Source organism: Hemicordylus capensis, chromosome 2, assembly GCF_027244095.1.
Source record: "Hemicordylus capensis ecotype Gifberg chromosome 2, rHemCap1.1.pri, whole genome shotgun sequence".
NCBI lineage: Eukaryota > Metazoa > Chordata > Lepidosauria > Squamata > Cordylidae > Hemicordylus > Hemicordylus capensis.
This window is the reverse complement of record NC_069658.1, coordinates 298,619,825-298,639,011: the sequence shown is the minus strand read 5'-3', so window position 1 is coordinate 298,639,011 and position 19,187 is coordinate 298,619,825. Positions and strand designations below refer to the sequence as shown.

The window sequence follows — 19,187 nt, the reverse complement described above, 5'->3', positions numbered from 1 at the left end:
CTCAGAGTCCACATCCTCTTTGGCCACGTCTCCCACAGCTGAGCGCTGGCGTCCACCACGACCAGGGCACCTGGGGCTGAGCCTCAGGGAGCCCCGTGAAGGGACCGAACTTCTCAGACAGCGACTAGCGCCCGTGCTGCTTGCGTGCCTAGTGACTCCCTTTCAGACGGACGGGTCCACGGGGCAGGGAGACGGAGGGGGGAGCCTCCACTCAGTCTGTCCCAGAGAGTCGTGCCACAGGCTTTTCTGCGCTCTACTCCGTCGGATCCCGTTGGAGAGGCAGTGCAGGAACCTCGGCGGGGAGCGCAGCAAAGGGAGGGCTCACAAGGGGGCATCCGTTCCCTCCATGCCTGCTCCTCCCCTCTCCCCCCGCCCGCCGCCACTGACTTAGTAGGGCCCTGCCCTGTGCCGAGGTTTCCCTTTGCCCTGGGGGAATCTCCTGCTGCTGCTGCTGCTGCTGCTGCTAACTCTTCAGAGTCGGACGGCGCGGGAGGGCGGGCTGAAGAAGAGGCTGAGTTCGGAGCCTAGTAGCTGCAGCCAGCCAGCGGCAGCGGAGCAAGCCGGGCCATGAGGAGCTGCCGCGACTCCTGGGCGACTCCCCCCAACTTCCTTGCCTCGTTGCCCCCGCGGCGGGACCCCTTGTAGAGGAGAGGATGAGGAAAAGCAGGGTGCTCCGGATGGTCCTGGCCACTTGCCTGGGCTCTCTGCTTCTGGTGCTCTTCTACTTCCAGAGCAGCCTCAACCCAGGTAAGTTAAATATTCACCCCGCAGGCGAATCCCCTCCTCCGCCACCCCTTCCCTCCTCCTTTCCTCGCGCTGCTGCTCCGTCCCGGTGGGCTGCTGCTTTCCGTTCCCTCCTTTCTAAAGTCTCCGTTGCGTTGAATGCTTGCTTAGTCTTCCCATAAGCATTCAGTGCTTGGTTGGCGGCGGCGGCGGCGGCTGCTCTGATGTCGCCTGAGGCAGGAATCCCAAGCAGCCTTACTAGGGAGCAAGAGCTATTGAACTCAACAGAATGTTCTTCGGAGTAAATATGCTTAGGATCGCGCTGTCAAGAGTTCTTTCTTTCTTTCTTTCTTTCTTTCTTTCTTTCTTTTTCGTCTTCAAAGAAATGCAGAGAGCAATTTGCTAATTAAGGCAGAATCAAGATCACATAATGCATTATTATCTGAATTTATTAGTCACTTTTCTGCAACAGAATGTTCTTCAGAGTAAATATGCTTAGGATCGCGCTGTCAAGAATCTTTCTTTCTTTCTTTCTTTCTTTCTTTCTTTCTTTCTTTCTTTCTTTCTTTCTTTCTTTCTTTCTGCCTGCTTCAAAGACATGCAGAGAGCAATTTGCTCATTAACACAGAATCATGATCACATGATGCATTATTATGTGAATTTATTAGCCGCTTTTCTGCAAGTTTACTCTCCAAAAGTAGCATACAGAATAAAATCAGATTGATAAAAAGATACAGTTTTGGATGTGATCCTTCACTTGAAGTAAGCTTCATTGAATGAACTCAGTGAGACTTCTGAGGAATCATATATAAGCTTGAACATTAGAACAATTTAAATTAGAATCATGGTTGGATCATGCTCCTATTTTCAGGCAAAGCTAGGTAAAGTCAAGTCCCATTGAAATCAAGATTTCAGCATGATTAACTCTCTCACTGAAATCAGTAGAGCATAAAATGTTTAACTTTGGCTAAAATGGCATAATCAGTGTTCAACAAATGGCAGCTGGTCAAATCCCTGGGAGCCTTTTAATATAAAAGTGGCTTTACCTGTTGGTGGTAGCTATACAGAGAGGTTGTCAAGGGTCCTTGTCCCTGGGCAAAGAGTTAAAGAGAGTTGGAGCCTCTGTATCAAAAAGCCCTCAATCAAGCCTTATTGTGTGGTCTCATCTCAGTAAATGGAGGGCCATGGAGGAATGCAGTGAATTGTGTTGATTCTCACTTATTTCTTTGGATCTTTCATGTCAGTCTCAATACATTTTCTTGATAGCAGCTCACTGTGATTCCAATGAAAATTTTAAGTACTTGTCTGAGGATCATGGCCTTGGAAGCTCATAACTTAAATCTAGACTTGCATTGCACAAAAATAAATGAAAATGAATCAACTCTGGATCAGTGAAATCAGACAGACCTTTTGCTAGCAGAATCATTTAGTTAACTTTACGTGCTGAGTTCTCCAGACCACTGTACAGTGCGTCCTAATGTCAGGTACAGGGGAAACAATTCAGTAAGCAAATACCAACTTTCTGGAAAAGCCTTCTTAAGTTGAATCAAAGAAATGGCCTGAGGGGAACTTACTTGGTGAGAGATTACATATTTTCTAGCTAAGATCATTTTTCTTAAAGATGTGCATTTTGCAGAGGGATGTAAAATTAGAAGTAGGCTCACTGCAAAAAAAGGAAAAAAATTATAAGTTGCCTTTAAAAGCTGATCTTCAGATGGACACCAGTGATGTGCAATGAGTCTGTAGCAGAGGTGGGACTGAGATCACCCAAAGCCAAACCAAGGACTCTGTCCAGTAGATTACTCGATCCCTCGTATACTTTATTATCTAGGCTCATAAGCACTGTTCCAGGCTTCTTAAGGGGGGCTTCACACATGCAGTTTTTAGCTCCCCTCCTGTCAGTGTTGCTCCTACCCCTGCATGCACACATACAGAGGTGTGCATGGCTATTTTTACCCATATGCTTCCATTTAGATCATTACAGGGCATCTTCCTCTCTGGACAACACCACACAGAGACAAAATAATACAAATGCAAAGGCACCCAGATGTATGGATAGTGTATGCTTCTAAGACACAGGTTCTCATTGGCTTAGATCTAGCTATACAAACATACAACACTGGACAAGTGTACACTTTATAGCAAAGTGACTACTCCCTAACGAGCAGCCCCCATCAGATGATCAGCAATAGTGTCTATCCCTTGTAAGGGGACAGGGAGGGACTGAACAATGAATGTTCCTGCAGGGTGGTGGAGAGAAGAGCTTCTTCAGGGAAAACACATCTGGGGCCTTTAAGGTGGAAAAAAGTCCCAATCCTCGCTCTCTTCCCTCTAGAAGACTAAACCCAGCCTCTTGATCCCTCCCCCAATAACCTGGATAATCTGGGGCTGCACATGTGTAATCTCTACTGGATGCTGCTTTTCAGCACACAGCACCCTTCAAGACCTAGGAATGTACACCCAGAGACTTGCTTTATCTGACCCTGAGCATATGACTTTGGTAGAACCATTTGGAATAAGTGTAAACTCACATTCTATAGGTATGTTCTGAGTATAAGAACTGGGCAAAATTCCTTCATATGGTGTGAGCAGTTCAGAGAATAGTAAGCATTCCTTCAGAGGAATACTCTGAATGCTCAACCTTGCATTTGTTCTGTGATATAACTGACCAGCATAGTAGATGGATGGTGTTTGTACGGTCTGGCAGACAAAATAAAATTTGCTGTCAAGTCGATTTTGACTCCTGACATCCACAGAGCCCTGTGGTTTTCTTTGGTAGACTACAGGAGGGGTTTACCATTGCCATCTCCCGTGCAGTATGAGATGGTGCCTTTCAGCATCTTCCTATATCGCTGCCAGCAGGGATTCAAACCGGCAACCTTCTGCTTGTTAGTCAAGCGTTTCCCCACTGCGCCACTTAAGGTAGACTAGCTGTAAGTAATTAAGACTTATTCACATTTGCTTCTCCAACCTCCCAAAGAAGAGTTTTAGAAGTGACTTCCCTTTGTGGCTCCACTTCCAGACTCAAGCCTTGATCTGCTGTGCTGCAGGGAAGTTGCAGCAATGGGGGAACCGCACCAGGACTTCTGATTAGCTGACCAGGATATTGCCTAACTGATCTGTGTGACTTTCTGGGAAGTGATAGGCAGGCATCTTGTTAGCCAGATTAGTTATCTGCTGGTGTTGGACTGTAGCTTAATCTTGGGCCTGCCTCATTGGTCCTGATTTCCATGTCTGAGTCTTGCATAGTCTCCTTATGCATTCCTAATCTGGAAGTGATTCTGGAAATGCAGACTTTGAAGCCCCTCTATGCTCTCCTGCTGTGTCTGTTTTGCTGCTTTCCCCCTTGCTTTCACTGATCCATGTCCCCTTTTTTGTCCCTGTCATTGCATTTTAGCGTTGGAAGGGACCTTGGGAGTCTTCTAGTCCCGTCCCCTGCTCAGTGCGGGAGTAGAACAGTGGTCATGCCTATGTTTCCCTAGTTCCCCATCCTTTCCTAGAGCCAAGTCTTCAGTCTTTCCTGGTGTGTCTTTCTATCTGTTCCTGAGCTCTTTCTTTCCCACCTGGACCATATCTACCTTCCATAGGTTCCTTCTCCTGTTCCTGCTGGTTTCTGGTTTGAACCCATTACCAGCTTATCCAAGCTCTAGTCCTAATTCTAGTGGGATCTTTAAAAAACAAAACAAAACATTTTGTTTCAACTCTTTCCCCTCTTAGCTTAGAGTGATTAAACCTACACAAATAAATACAACATGTTCTAGGAGGGCTTCTAGTTGGACTTGGCCTGAACTCAGGGTTTTGAATGAATTTTAACCATGTTTGTACGTTCTTGCCTAGGCTCAGTTTTAGTTTGTGCTCCTAGGACTGAACTTTGCCACCTGCTCACTGGCAGTTCTTAGCAATTCATTCAGAGAAAGCTGACAAAATCCCTCAACACAGAACGAGTATGCCATAGCCTGTTGTCCCATTCTCATTTTAATACTTCTGTTATATTACTCAACATAAGCCATACCTAACTGCTTATTTGCATGTTACAGAAGCCACTGGTCCCCCACCCCGCCATGGTGATAACAGTTTCACTACTTGGCATATTTCACGTATAAACATGGCTACCTGCTTGCAAAAACTTATGCTACAGTCAATCAATTAGTCTTTAAGATGGCACTGTCTTTTTTCAGATCGAACTATAACTTATTTTCAAGCTGATAATGGCTCTTTTCCGTTCCTTGTTTCTTCAGTGAAGAATGTGATGAAACAAAACAGATTCCAGATCACATTAACAGCCCACAAGTTTCCTGCCAAACAAATTAGTTTCTCAGGGGCTTCTCACTTTTGCTTTCATTTTAAGACTGCCTCCATTCTTCACCCATCTTAGGTGGTTTTGGGTGGTGAGACTTAACTATTATTGCTAAGTGTGAACATAAGATGTTTCACTCATCTCACATTGTCATCTCTTCCAGAAGAGATTTTTTTTTTTTAAAACAGGCTTATGTGTATTTGCCAGTTCAAGCTTTCAAGTTGCTGTTCATTTGGTGGGTCCAGGTGAGCAGGTAAATAGAGCTGATTCTTTTTCTTTAGTGTACAGGTGGGGTGCTTACTCCAAGTATGCAGTCTAGAATTAAATGGCATTTAAGCTAAATATATGTATATACACTTACAGGCCTAAGAAAAGAAAGAAACCCTTAATCAACAATCACGCCTATTTAGAATATAGGAAGCTCACAGATAAAGCTGTAAATAGCAGGTTTTGTGCACTGGGCAGACCTAGACATTCAGCAGCCAAGAAATGGCTTTGACTGGAACTTTGCAGCAAAATTCTATCCCTAGAATTGTTGAAGGCTCTGCCCTCCAGCCCAGACTCTACCCATAGATGCCATTTGGACACCAGACTTCTTCATGCCAAGAATTGACCCGTCATAGTAGACAGACCTGTTGATGAGATTCTGCAGTTGTGACTCTTGCTAGTTTGTTGTGGGGCAGCAATTAAGGTACAAGAGGGACACAAGTAATGGAATTGGGGGTTTCCTGGTATAAGAATATTCTCTAATGAGCAAATGTCAGGCTTGGATCTCCAAGCATAATCACAGCATGGAATTATGAACTGAATAATCTGAAACACAAGAGACTGAGCGGAGAAGATACTTGTTCTCTTCCTTTCTGTCTGTTAACCACAACTATGCTTGTGTGACATACATGCTCTTTCTATCTATTCATTTTAGCGTGGATCTGGTTTTTCCTTGTAGGACATACAGTTTGCGGCTGACAGTACAGATAAAGTGGCAGTGAGTTATTTGGGATAACTTAACACTGTTCTATGTAATTCTGATACAAAATTGGCAAGATTAAAGACCAGTTCACAGCTGTGCAAAACTAGGTACATTGGCATGTGGTCAGGCTCAGGAATTACGCCTTACTGCTCTTGTCCAGACATAGATGTAGTTTCTAAAATGGCTATATGTGCATATACTTGACAGTGCATGCTCCTTATTATGTCCAAATTGGGAGGGAGGATAAAGACTGCACATCCACATGTCGAAATCTTTGTGCATGTCTGTGTCTGTGTGCTGTTTTGATGTCGGCAGGAAGTTGCCTTATACTGAATTAGACCATTTGTCCGTCTAGCCCAGTATTGTATACCCTGACTAACAGCCGCTTCCCAGGGTTTCAGATAGGAGTCTTTCCCAGCCCTACCTGGAGATGCAGAATTTGAACCTGGGACCTTCTGCATGTAAAGCAGATGATCTGCTATTCAGCCATAGCCCCATTCCCAAATATATTTGGTTTCACTGCCTCCTGTACCTTGAGTTTAATCAATGTTGTAAAACTATGAGAAGTCCTTACATTCTGCTTAGACCAAATTTTGTTGGTGCAGGATAATTTTTACTTAATGTATATTGCTCCTTTCAAGTGGCCGGCCACTGTGTGAAACAGGATGTTGGACTAGATGGGCCTTGGGCCTGATCCAGCAGGGCTCTTCTTATGTTCTTAAGATGGAATTCCCAGGCATACATAGAGTTGCTGGGGAATTTCCTATCCAGGCACTGAACAGACCTTACCTGCTTCTCTTCAGCAAGGTTGTGCTTTCAGACCATAGCCCTGGATTATGCGATGTTTGATGGGACTCTTTAGTCCTCTTCAGATGTTGTGAGCACCCCAGGAGCTCACAGTTGCAGTGGGGGAAAGCAGGGAGGAGGTCCTGCCGACCCACTGTCAATCACCCCCTTGCGCTGACAATCATGGCTGTTTGTCTGAAGGGGGAAGTGCCATAAGTGTGATGGCAGCAAATCCATGAGCCACAACCTGGATCCAACTTTTTGTCAGCAGCAATTCTCATTTTTAAACAGAGAGGATATCTAATTACCACTGCAGATATTTTAGTTTCTTCAGGTGGTCTCAAAACTTTTGTTTGCTTCATGTTGCTAAGCACTGAAGAAGGACAAAAGGAAAGATTGTGCCGTCGAGTCAGTGTTGACTCCTGGTGACCACAGAGCCATGTGGTTTCCTTGGTATAATCCAGGAGGGGTTTACCATTGCCTCCTCCCACGTAGTGTGAGATGATGCCTTTCAGAACCTTCCTATATCGCTGCTGCTTAATATAGGAGTTTCTGGGAAACACCAGCAGGGATTCGAACTGACAGCCTCTTGCTCCCTAGGCAAGTTGCTTCCCTGCTGTGCTATTAGGTGGCTAAGCACTGAAGAAACCAGGTCTTTCTTAATTATTCTTTGTACTAGGCAGGGCTGTCAGTTTTAATTACCAGTCATTAAGGCTGTGCGCAGAACCACTTTGGAGGCCCTTTATGGGCTTCCGAACCGGTCCAAAAGGCGGCCGGTTCCGCTGGTTCGATGGTGCTGTTTAAGAGCGGTGGAGGGTGCACTTACCCCTCCCTCCACTCTTCCCCCACCGGTGCTCATTTTTGCTAAAGATCATCGGGGTGGCAGCCTACCTCCCTGCCGCCCCGTTGCCCCTGTTTACCAGATACAACTGGAAGTATCCAACATGATGGAGTGATGTGCACATGCCCGTGCCCCCCCCCAAGTTTCGTTGGATACTTCCAGTTGTATCCAGTAAATGGGGGCAGCGGGGTGGCTAGGAGGTATGCTGCTGCCCCGATGAACTTTAGAAAAAAGGAGCACCGGTGGAGGAAGAGCGGAGGGAGGAGTAAGTGTGCCCTCCCCCACTCTTAAAAGAGCACACACACACCTCCGCCATCGAACCAACCTTCCTTAGGAAGAAGAGGCAAGAAGAAGAAGAAAAAGGCCATTCTGGGAAGTGGGAACAATGTTTGTGCTCAAGTAGCAACTTCCAGCCCTTTGTCATTTTCATGTGTAACTTTATTCAGTATGTTAAAGAAAATGTTTCATGACCAAGGTTGTTAGAACAGATCACAGGTACAAACTAACTCTGCCCTTTTAGTTTATGATGTACTCAGCTTTTGATTGGCTTTGATGCTGAACAGGTTGCCTCCGCTGATGACACACACAAAGAGCTTCCAGAGAGCATTTTACTGCCTAACTATTTGCTTCTGGCATGGCACACATGCATTGGAGGGGAAGCAGGCAAAGTGTTCTGCTCCATGGCCCTATCCAGTGTTTCCATTTGTTGCCATGTTTCTGGCTGGGAGATAAGCAGACTTCAGCCACTAGCCTTTTGCCCTGCACATGTTCTGTGCATGTATCCAATCCTGAGTGATCTCCCTGCATAGAACCCATGGGATTTCCAGTAATTCTGCTCATATTTGCAGGCAGCTTGCAGGACTTTGGCTTGTGTACAGCTGGCGGACACATCAGCCTATCTGGTTGGAATGATAGGGTGGAACAGACTTCACTTTGCCTGTTATAACTGGGCACAAGTGCAAAATTCAGAGGGGCCTCCAGGTTTCTTTCTTTCTTTCCTTTTTTAAAAAAAAAAATCAGTTATTTTAGCTGTAGACATTTGTCAGCTTAGATTCCCTGTGTGTAGTGTGAGAGATCATTTCTGGACAGGGAGTATAGCAATGGCACATTGAGCATTGCTATACTCCCTTCTGCATGTCAGCAGAAACTGAAACACTGGGTCTCCGTTGCTGGAATCGCACCTGCATAGGCCACATGTACATAGGAAACTGCCACACACTGAGTCAGGCCATCGGTCCATCTAGCTCAGGATTGTCTTCACAGACTGGCAGCGGCTTCTCCAAGGCTGCAGGCAGGCATCTCTCTCAGCCCTATCTTGGAGATGCTGCCAGGGAGGGAACATGGAACCTTCTGCTCTTCCCAGAATGGCAGCTCCATCCCCTGCGGGGAATATCTTACAGTGCTCATACTTCTAGTCTCCCATTCTTATGCAACCAGGGTATACTCTGCTTAGCTAAGGGGACAAGCCATACTTGCTACTACAAAACCAGCTCTCCTCTATGTGTTGAAAGCTGTGTAGTGCAGGCTCACGATGATACCCTTTTACCTACATGCTGCCCTTTGGACTAGGGATATGCTTGGAAGTGGTTTTCCCAGTTTGGCTCAAATCCAGACCAGATTTGACTTGCCCTAAGTGCTCAATTTTACTTGATTGCACCTTGGGCTTGATTGAGATGGGGCTGGTTATGGTCTGGGCATCGAGCTGGCTGGAGGGGTATATGTGTAAAGGGGAATTCTGAGTGTGGGGGGGAGAGAAGGTAGTATTTACCATTTTAAAATAAGGTGACGGTGGGGGCTCCTCCAACCCTCAACCCAGCCTCCCCAATGAGAAGCTGGACAGGCTGTGGTCCAGTTCGGACCTCTGTGCATGCATGGAGGCTATTATGGTGTCTTCCATATGTGCGCAGATGCCATTTGCGTCACCACGACTGTGTGATGATGGAGTGATTGTGCAGCCTGCCTGGCTTGTCATTTGGGGGGCCGGCGGTGGTGTGTGTGTGGGAGGAGTCCCTAGCGCCTTATTTTATTTTTTTAAGGTAAATACTACCCTTTTTCTCCCTCTGGATTCCCCTTTACAAGTATACCCCTCAAGCTGGCTCACGATCCAGCTCTTCGAGCCAGGCCCAGCTCAAATTGAGCTTTAACCAGCTTCACTTTCTATGGCGCTGGTCTGGCTCGAGCACGAGCCTTCAAGCCGAGCCAGCTCAAACTCGATCCCGGCGCAATTCGATTTGGCTTGCACACTCCTACTGTGGACCAGGGATGTTTGCTGCATGATTTATTCTAGGGCATGATGCAGTCAGTGGCCTGGATACTGCTGAGCCATAAAATCATGGCTACTTACCTAGCTACTGAGATTAGAATGAAAACATGGATTTTAAATTTGATTTATATCCTTCCCTTCCTCCAAGAGCTTCTTTTCATATTACAGCAACCCTATGAGGTAGGTTAGGCTAAGATACTGCAAATGGCTGTTCAGTGAGTTTTATGGCTGAGGAGCAATTTCAGCCCAGATCTTCCTGTTCCAAATCCATCATTCCAACCACAATATCTAGCTGGCTTCTCTTATGAACTTCATGTGTACCAAAGAGCTTCACGCCTTCCCTGTCTATTTGTCATTCTTTCTTATCCTGCTTGGCTTTTATGGTTTCCTGAAAACGCCTCTGAAAATGCCTGAAAATCCCTTTGCAAGGGATTTGATAAAAGAGGAATTAGCTGCGAGTTCATTTCCTGGAAAGGAAGAACAAAACTGTGTGACTGTCTGAGGAAGACAGACTAAAGCTTGGCCCTCTTCAGGGAAAAGACATCCTCATCTCAGCACAAAAATCTGGGCTCAGTATTGAGTCACTTCTTCTTTTGTGTTTGATCATCATCTGCTTGGGTTGAAACTTTGCAGAGGAGGGGAAAGGTCTTGAGCAGCAGACGTCTGTGGGGGTGAGTGGTGTGTGGGTAACCAGGAGCAGGTAAGGTGGATGGATACAGAGGGGGATGAGGGTACTATATCTTTAATAGTTGTGCAGAAGAGGGAATTTCAACAAGTACAGCTGGTCCTGCAGGATTATGGAAAACTGTGCCTGCTTACATTCTCTTTCCTGTGCAGATTTAAAGGTACAACATATCTTATGGGCAATATACATGAACCAGGAACCAATAAAGAATGAGCTTTTGTACTGTAGATACTATAAATGACATCTTTCTGCAATCAGGGTCCCAGAAAGGAAGTGCATCATTACGATCTTTTCTTGACAACTATTTAAAATAAACAGAGGCAGATACCTTCAAGAGTGTGAAAATTTGAGGCTTTCAGGGGCTTGATAACACAGAAATATTAATTTTGTGGGGAGGGCTTTTCACTCCAAGCCAGTCACTCTACAATTGGGAAGTCTGATCAGGTTTTTGTTGGGTCTCTCTGCAAGTGTGCACAAATCCATTAGGCTGAAAGGGAGGGGATATCCTGGTGTGCAAGCCCAGCAGAGGATCATCACGCTTGATACTCCCCGGGGCAGCTTCACTTCAAAAGGGTCATAGTTTGCCATACCTGACCACAAACAGTAAGCAGCCAGGAGGTCCTGTGCAATGCAGCCCCTTTGTTTGTATCTGTGGCAGGATTCACCCCAAAGTGGAGAAACCCAGTGGCCCATTACAGGCCATTGGGCTTCTCCACTGAAGTTCTGGCTTGTGACTGCACAGCCAAGTGGGCTGAGCCCTTGCTTTGCAGGCCTGTACAGGGAGGCTTGACTTTCTGCATTTCAGGCATAGTCTCCTTGACATGTTCCTCCAGCAGTGTGCAACCTCCCTTTGGGCGGCCAGTCCCACATCTATTGCCTCTTCCAGACCCTTTCACCAGGGCCTTTATAAGAGACTGCTCACTCTCACCAACATTAGGCCTCCTCCTGCAGCCTCCCACCTGCTCCCAGGTGTGCCTCATTGATCCCACCCCTGCCTGTTTTCCCCTTGGTCTTCCAGCCCTCCATGGTTGGTCTGAGCCTAGCATGCTGGGCCACCTGTCAGCTCCAAGAGCTGAAGCACCTTGCCTTGGGGTGGCATAGGGCTCACAGCTGCCACTGGGGGAAAGAGGAGAGGAGCATAGGCTAGGTTTCTGGTGGTAAATCTCCTCCCCCCCCTCCCCCCGCCTTGTGAGGAAGCACAAAGTGGGGGCAGCTGCTTTGCTCAAGATGCAAGATGGAAGCAAAGTCCTTCCTGAATGCTTATATAAGAACAGTCTTGCTGGATCAGGCCCAAGGCCTATCTAGCCCAGCATCTTGTTTCCTGCAGTAGCCAACAGATGCCTCTGGGAAGCCCATAGGCAAGAGTTGGGAGTGTGCCCTCTCTCCTACTGTTGCTCCCCTGCAACTGGTATTTAGCAGCACCCTACCTCCAAGCCTGGAAGTATTCCATAGCCCTCTGACTAGTAGCCATTGATAGACCTGTCCATGAATTTGTCTAAGCCCCCTTTAAAGCCATCCAAGATGGTGGCCATCAACCCAGCCAATGGTAGAGAATTCCACAGATTAATTACGTGCTGTGTGAAAAAGTATTTCCTTTTATTGGTCCTAAATTTCCTAGCCATCAGTTTTATGGGACGAGCCCTGGTTCTAGTGGTGTGTGTGTGTAATTTCTCTCTGTCTACACTCTCTCTACTCCATGCATAATTTTATACAACTCTATCATGTCTTCCCGTGGTCTCCTCTTTTCTAAATTAAAAAGCCCCAGATGTTGTAGTCTTGCTTCATAAGGAAGGTGCCCCAGGCCCCTGATCATCTTGGTTGCTATCTTCTGCACCTTTTCCACTTCTACAATGTCCTTCTTAAGATACGGTGTCTTGAACTATACGCAGTACTCCAAATGTGGCCGCACCATATATTTGTATAAGGGCATTCTAATATTAGCATTTTTATTTTCCCCTTCCTAATGATCCCTAGCATGGAATTATGCCTTTTTCACAGCTGCCGCGCACTGAGTCAACACTTTCAACTAGCTGTCCACCACAAACCCATGATATCTCTCCTGGTCAGTCACTGACAGCTCAGACTCCAGCAATGTATATGTGAAGTTGGATTTTCTTTCCCCAATATACATCATTTTACACTTGCTTCCATTGAACCACATTTGTTATTTTGTCACCAACTCACCCAGTTTGGAGAAATCCTTTTGGAGCACCTCACAATCTGTTGTGGATTTCACTACCCTAAATAGTTTGGTATCATCTGCAAATTTGGCCACTTTGCTGCTTACTCCAACTTCTAGATCATTTATGAACAAGTTAAAGAGCACTGGTCCCAGTACCAATCCCTAGGGTTTCTTGCTTTCCTGTTTTGTGAAAAACTGTTCAGTTATTCCAACCCTCTGTTTCCTGTCCTACTAGTTACCAGTTCTGTCCCCTTATCCCATGACTGCTAAGTTTACTCAAGAGCCTTTGGTGAGGAACTTTGTCAAAAGGTTTTTGAAAGTCCAATTATGTGATACTATGTCAACTGAATCATCTTTATCCACATGCTTGTTGACACTCTCAAAGAACTCCAAAAGGTTAGTGAGATAAGACTTGCCCTTGCAGAAGCCATGCTGATTCTCCTTTAGTAAGACCTGTTCTTCTATATGTTTAGCAGTTGTGTCCTTAAGTATGTTTCCCATCAACTTACCCAGCACAGAAGTTAAGCTAAATGGTCTGTAGCTTCCCGGATCTCCTCTGGATCCCTTTTTGAAAACCGGAGTTACATTAGCTACTTTCCAGTCTTGTGGTATAGAGCCTGATTGTAGGGACAAGTTAGATATTTTTGCTAGAAGATCAGCAATTTCACATTTTTGTCCCTTCAGAACTCTTGGGTGACATCTGGCTCTGGTGGTTTTTTAAGTTTTAGTTTTCAAGACAAGTTTAGAACATCACTACCTTGTCACCTGGACTAGGACCAGGGAGACCTGAGTTCAAATCCCCTTTCAGCCATGATACTTGCTGAGTGACTCTGGGCCAGTCACTTCTCTCTCAGCCTAACCTACTTCACGGGGTTGTTGTGAGGAGAAACTTAAGTATGTAGTGCACCGCTCTGGGCTCCTTGGAGGAAGAGCGGAATATAAAATGTGTGGTTTAAAAAAAAAAATTGGCCTAGTTCTTCAGCCTCTAAACCTGAAATACTCAGTTCTGGAGAGGGTATGGTCAGTATCCTCTGCTGTGAAGACAGATGCAAAGAACTCATTTAGCTTCTCTGCAATCTCCTTATCCCCCCCAATAATCCCTTTCACACCCTCATCGTCTAAGGGGCCAACCACCTCCCTGGCAGGTTTTCTATTTCTGATATATTTAAAGAATTTTTGTTATTCCCTTTAACACTTCTAGCTATATGCTCCTCAAACTCTCTTTTTGCATCCCTTATTGTCTCCTTGCATTTCTTTTGACAGAGTTTATGTTCTTTCCTGTTTGGAAAGGACTTCCATTTTCTATAAAAGGTCTTTTTTTAAATAGTTCCTCTGACTTTACTTGTTAGCCATGCTAGCGTGAGACCAGAACTTGGTGGTACCTTTCCTCCTTCTTGGTATACATTCTAACTGAGCTTCTAGTATTGTGGTTTTAAATAGGTTCCATGCTTTTCGGAGTGATTTTACCCTCCTGACTTCCTCTTTCAACTTCCTTTTTATCAGTCCCCTCAATTTTGAGAAGTTTCATCTTCTGAAGTCCAATGTATCTGTGTTGGACTTGCTTGACAATTCTTCGCTTGCATATAAGCTGAATTGGATCACACTATGGTCACTGTTCCTCATTGGTTCTACAACTCTGACATCTCATACCAGGTCCTGTGCACCACTTAGGATTAACTCCAAGCTTGCCTTCTCTCTGATTGGTTCCGCAACCATCTGTTCCAAAGCACAGTCATTTAGCATGTCCAGGGGCGGATTAAGCTCTTTGTTGCCCATAGGTGGCCAAAGATTTGCTGCCCCAGCAGCAAAGGAGTGGGGGGGGAGTTTAATCTGTTTTTAAATGTTTAAAACCGCCGCCGCACAGCAGTGCAGTGGCGAGACCTCTCTCGCCCCCGCACACCTCCCAAATTATGACAGCAACGGGTCAAAGGGGCAAGACAAATTTGTGGGCGTGTGGAGAGAGCGGTGATACCCCTCCTAACCCAAGCTCGCTCACTTCCCAAATAACAGCAATCACCTAGTTTCGGACCTTTCTACACATGTGCAGAAAGGCCCGAAACCGGGTGATTGCTGTCATTTGGGAGGGGTATCGCCGCTCTCTCCGTGCGCCTGCAAATTTCTTTTGCCACGTTGACTCACTGCCATCATAATTTGGGAGGTGGGAAGGGGTGAGGGAACTCTTGCCACTGCGTTCCTGTGCGGCGGCAGTTTCAAACATTTTTTTTAAAAAATTCTTTAAAAAAATTTTTTTAATTGTTTAAAAAAACTTTTTAAAAAATTCATTGAACAAAATTTGACGCTGGGGGAATTTTGCAGCCATAGGCTGCAAAAGGTGAGGCCTCTACTGCCTCACCTTTAGTCCACCGGTGAGCATGTCAAGAAATTTGGTCTCTCTGTCAATACCAGCACATGAATTTCCCTAGTTTATGTGAGAATAATTGAAGTTACGCATTATTACAGCTCTGCTCTGATGCCTCTGAGTACCAGTTGCAGGGGAGTAACAACAGGAGGGAGGGCACGCCCTCAATTCCTGCCTGTGGCTTCCAGTGGCATCTGGTGGACCACTGTGCGCAACAAGATGCTGGACTAGATGGGCCCTGGGCCTGATCCAGCAGGGCTGTTCTTATGTTCTTAAGTTCTTATTGTTACCCATAATGATTCTGTGGAGGACTCCGGTCCACCTAGGTTTTCTAGCTTTTTGGATTCCATCCCTTCTTTAACAGACAGTGCTACTCCCCCCACCCCCACAATCTGCCCCTCCTTGTCCTTTCTGTATAGTTTGTATCCAGGAATCACAGTGTCCTCACCATTCCACCAGGTTCATGTTATGCCCACTATATGTTTTCATTAGCCACCGAGCACTCCAATTCACCCATCTTGGCTCAGAGGCTTCTTGAATTGGTATATAGTATATATGGTATATAAACATCTAGATGACAAGTCTCTTACCTGTTGTTGGCGTGTGCTATCTCCCTTACTGTCATTTGACCTTTTTGACCAGCTATCATTTGTTTCTCTCTGCTCTACTCCTGGCTCTATTCTATCCCCTTCCAGCTAATCTGAAACATTTGCACCCTCGCATCTTAGGGGATTTTGCTTCCGAATGAGATATATCCCAGTTCCTGTTGGCAATTCCTTAGGTATCATTTTTAAAGCTCCTCTGCAACCTTTTGATTCTAAGCGCCAGCAGTCTGGCTTCATCTTGGTTCAAATGAAGCCCGTCCCTTTTTGTGTGGGCTTTCCTTGCCCCAAAATTTATTCCAGTCCTAACAAATCTATTCTCCTTCTCCTGGCACCACCATCTCATCAATGCATTGAGTTCCCTCAGCTTCGCCTGTCTCACTGGCCCTGCGCATGGAACGGGTAGCGCTTCAGAGAACACTACCCTGCGGGTCCTGGACTTCAATTTGCTTTCTAGCAGCCTAAATTGGGTTTCAAGGAAATCCCTACTACATTTCCCAACATCATTGGTGCTGACGTGCACCACGACAGCTGACTTCTCCCCAGTACTGCCTAACAGCCTAGCTAGACACTGCATGATATCCACAACCTATACATCATGCAGGCAAGTCACCATGCGTCTGTATGCGTGTCACAAACCCATGCCCCTAAAGATGGAATCACCCACAACTAGGAGGCCCCAACCCCCAGAGGAATATCCTTTGTGTGAGAGGATATGGGCGCATCACCCAGGGAGGGGGTCCTTTCTAAGGGAACATTCCCCTCTTCCTCGATTGATGTCCTCCTTCTTGAGACCTTCATTCTCCATGACAGCAGAGGAGCCATTAGTCTGGGAGTGGCATGCCTCTACCACGTCCCTGAGGGTCTCATCCACATACTGCTCTGCCTTTCTGAGCTTCTCCAGGTCAGCCACCTTCCCTTTGAGTGAACGAACTTGTTTCCTGAGAGCCAGGAGCTCTTTGCACCAAGCACAGACCCATGACTTCTGTCTCTCAAGAAGATAGTCAGACATGCAACACTCTGTGCAACACTCTGAAGCACATGCTCTCCTGCTGCAAATCTATGTTCATAACTAGTTTTATTAGCTATTTTGAATATATAGAGCTTGTTTATTTGAAAGCTAGCTCTTAGCTGCAGTTGTCAGTTAATTAAAGGTTTTAAGCTCCGCCTTCCAAAAAATTAGAAAAGTGGGGTAGTACTCATCTCCTTGTGCTGGGTGTCTCCTTTGTGATAAAGGGGGACCGCTTGTGTGCCTCCCTGTACACTTCTCCACACAAAACCTCTTTGATATCTGTAAGTAAACTCCTGCTAACAAAGCTCTGCTGGTCTGAGCCTTGTCTTCTCAGGAGCTGCTTCAAAACAGAGTCTCCTCAGGAATGTAGCCCCCCCCCCCAAGCTGTGTGCCTCACCTGCAGCTAATCCCCACCCCCTGTTTCTCAAGGCACAACTGAAACTGCTCTGTCCAAAACAAACCTCTAGCCAGCCAGAATTCAAACTCTAGGAAAGACTAGCCCTAACAAACTCGCCTTGTCCTTTCCCCCTTGCTTTCTTGTTGATTTATTTTATTGCTTGTTTGCTTCTTTAGGAAAGAAAACAAAAGTTTGCTACCTCCCCTGGTCAGAACCTTGCCATTTATTTATTTATTTATTTATTTATTTATTTATTTATTTATAATATTTCTATACTGCCCAAAATTTGCATCTTCTCAAGAGCTGCTTCCAAATTGCTGCCCCATTTGTCTGATTTGTTGCTAGTCTGGGTGTTCCTTCTATTTTCCTTTTGGAATCAAGGCCCTGCCACATCTCCTTTGATAATTTCCCCTCACCCTTATATGCATTGGTATCTAATTGTGTACACTTGTATTTAATATATGAAAACTAATGGACCTTTAAAAGTCCAAGAGTGTTCGTTTGCAGAGACAATATATGATAAATAAGAGTCTCGTGATTAGATTAGTCCTAGATGGGAATGGTTATGATAAGGTAGAAGACATAAGTGAGTTAGGTATTACTGGCATAATTAAGACTTCAGTATCAAGGGCAATCTTATATTTATTGTAAAATGATGTGGTTACTATCTTTTCTCCTTTATTTCACTTCAGTTATAGTGCTTCTTCTACTGTACTGTATTGTTTTATGTTTTTGTGTAAGTTCAATTTAAAAGAGTTAAATTATAAGCATTGCACACAAGTTCCCAAAGTTAGACTAACCCTGCTCACCCTTCTGTTTCTGATTTGAAGAAATTTACTAAGATCAAGGTTGTAATCCTCAACATATTTTCTAAGAATAAGTTGCCTGGAGCATCAGTATCTGAGTAATTCTCATGATGTTCAGTGGAAGTAAGTATATTTAGATTTATAGAAATAAGACCTGAGTAAGGATATTTAGGTTCAAGCTGTATGTCTTTCTAATATAAACTCTAACAGGATCTTCTGGTAAGATTGGTGATGCCGCCTCCATGAGAGTATAGTGGCAATTCTCCTCCCCCATGCTGATGCAGCACTCTGACTGTACTACACGAAGCGCTCCTTATCACTGTTCCCTGAAACAGGGAGAATATCTCCCCAAGTGCAGCATTTGTCTCCTCACAGTGGGAGACAGGGTACTTGCAGGGGGGGGGGCAGCTCTAAGCATTTCAGCATGGGGGTGGGACTTGCCAACAGATGCTTGTGGGGGCTATACCAGGGCACAAGCTCTGCACTTACTATACCATCTGATTGAAGCTTCCAGGAGCCTGTAACTGGCCCTATCCACCTCCAGCACAGTACCTCCAGGGACTGTTGCTGGTGTTTGTCTTATGTTTCTTTATAGATTGTGAACCCTTTGGGGACAGGGGGCCATTTTATTTATTTATATCTATGTACACTGCTTTGGGAACTCTTGTTGAAAAGCGGTATATACATATTGGTTGTTGTCACCTCGTAATGTTAGCCAACTCACTTTACTTGGACATCCTTTGGCTGGGGTTGCCCAATGCCTTGTGAGACATGGCTAATCCTACATCCCCCACCCCCACTTCCATGTATACGAGGGGGTCCTGTAAAGAGCACTATCTGGGAATCAAACCTCCATTTCTGTTTCTGGACAGACTGTCAGAGAGAGAGGGCGGTGGGGGGAGAGGCAGGGAGAGAGAGAGAGAGAGAAAGAATCTTGTTCCTCTTCCTCTTGAATCAAAGCTTTTTTGTTCAGGCTGACTACAACAGCTGGATACCAGTGCGTCTCCCACTCAGTTATGTAGCACCTCCCTTTCGTCCCCTGGTTCCATTGTAGTATACACATGGCCAGCCCTTTGATAATAAATATCCTTTTCGTCTCTTGAGAGGGAGATTTTTTGGAAAAACAGCAGGACTCAGAAACTGTGAGCTGTGAGGCTAAATGGCTGCTGCTGACTGATAGTCTGTGAATATGCAGCGGGATGTGCTCATGAGAGCCACTGCCTCCCCTTATAAAGGAAAGTTGTCGGTGTCGACCGCAGAGCCC

General features: G+C 45.5%; 1 protein-coding gene across 2 annotated transcripts in view; it reads left to right on the top strand.

Annotated features, from left to right (window-relative positions):
* Positions 1-462: 462 nt before the first annotated feature.
* CHST13 (carbohydrate sulfotransferase 13) overlaps positions 463-19,187 on the top strand; it is a 71,638-nt gene continuing 52,913 nt past the window's right edge. For both annotated transcript variants that reach the window (XM_053289908.1, XM_053289907.1), the window contains exon 1: positions 463-747. In XM_053289908.1, the coding sequence (XP_053145883.1) occupies positions 654-747 (94 nt within the window). In that variant the 5' untranslated portion in view covers positions 463-653. The remainder of the gene's footprint in view (positions 748-19,187) is intronic.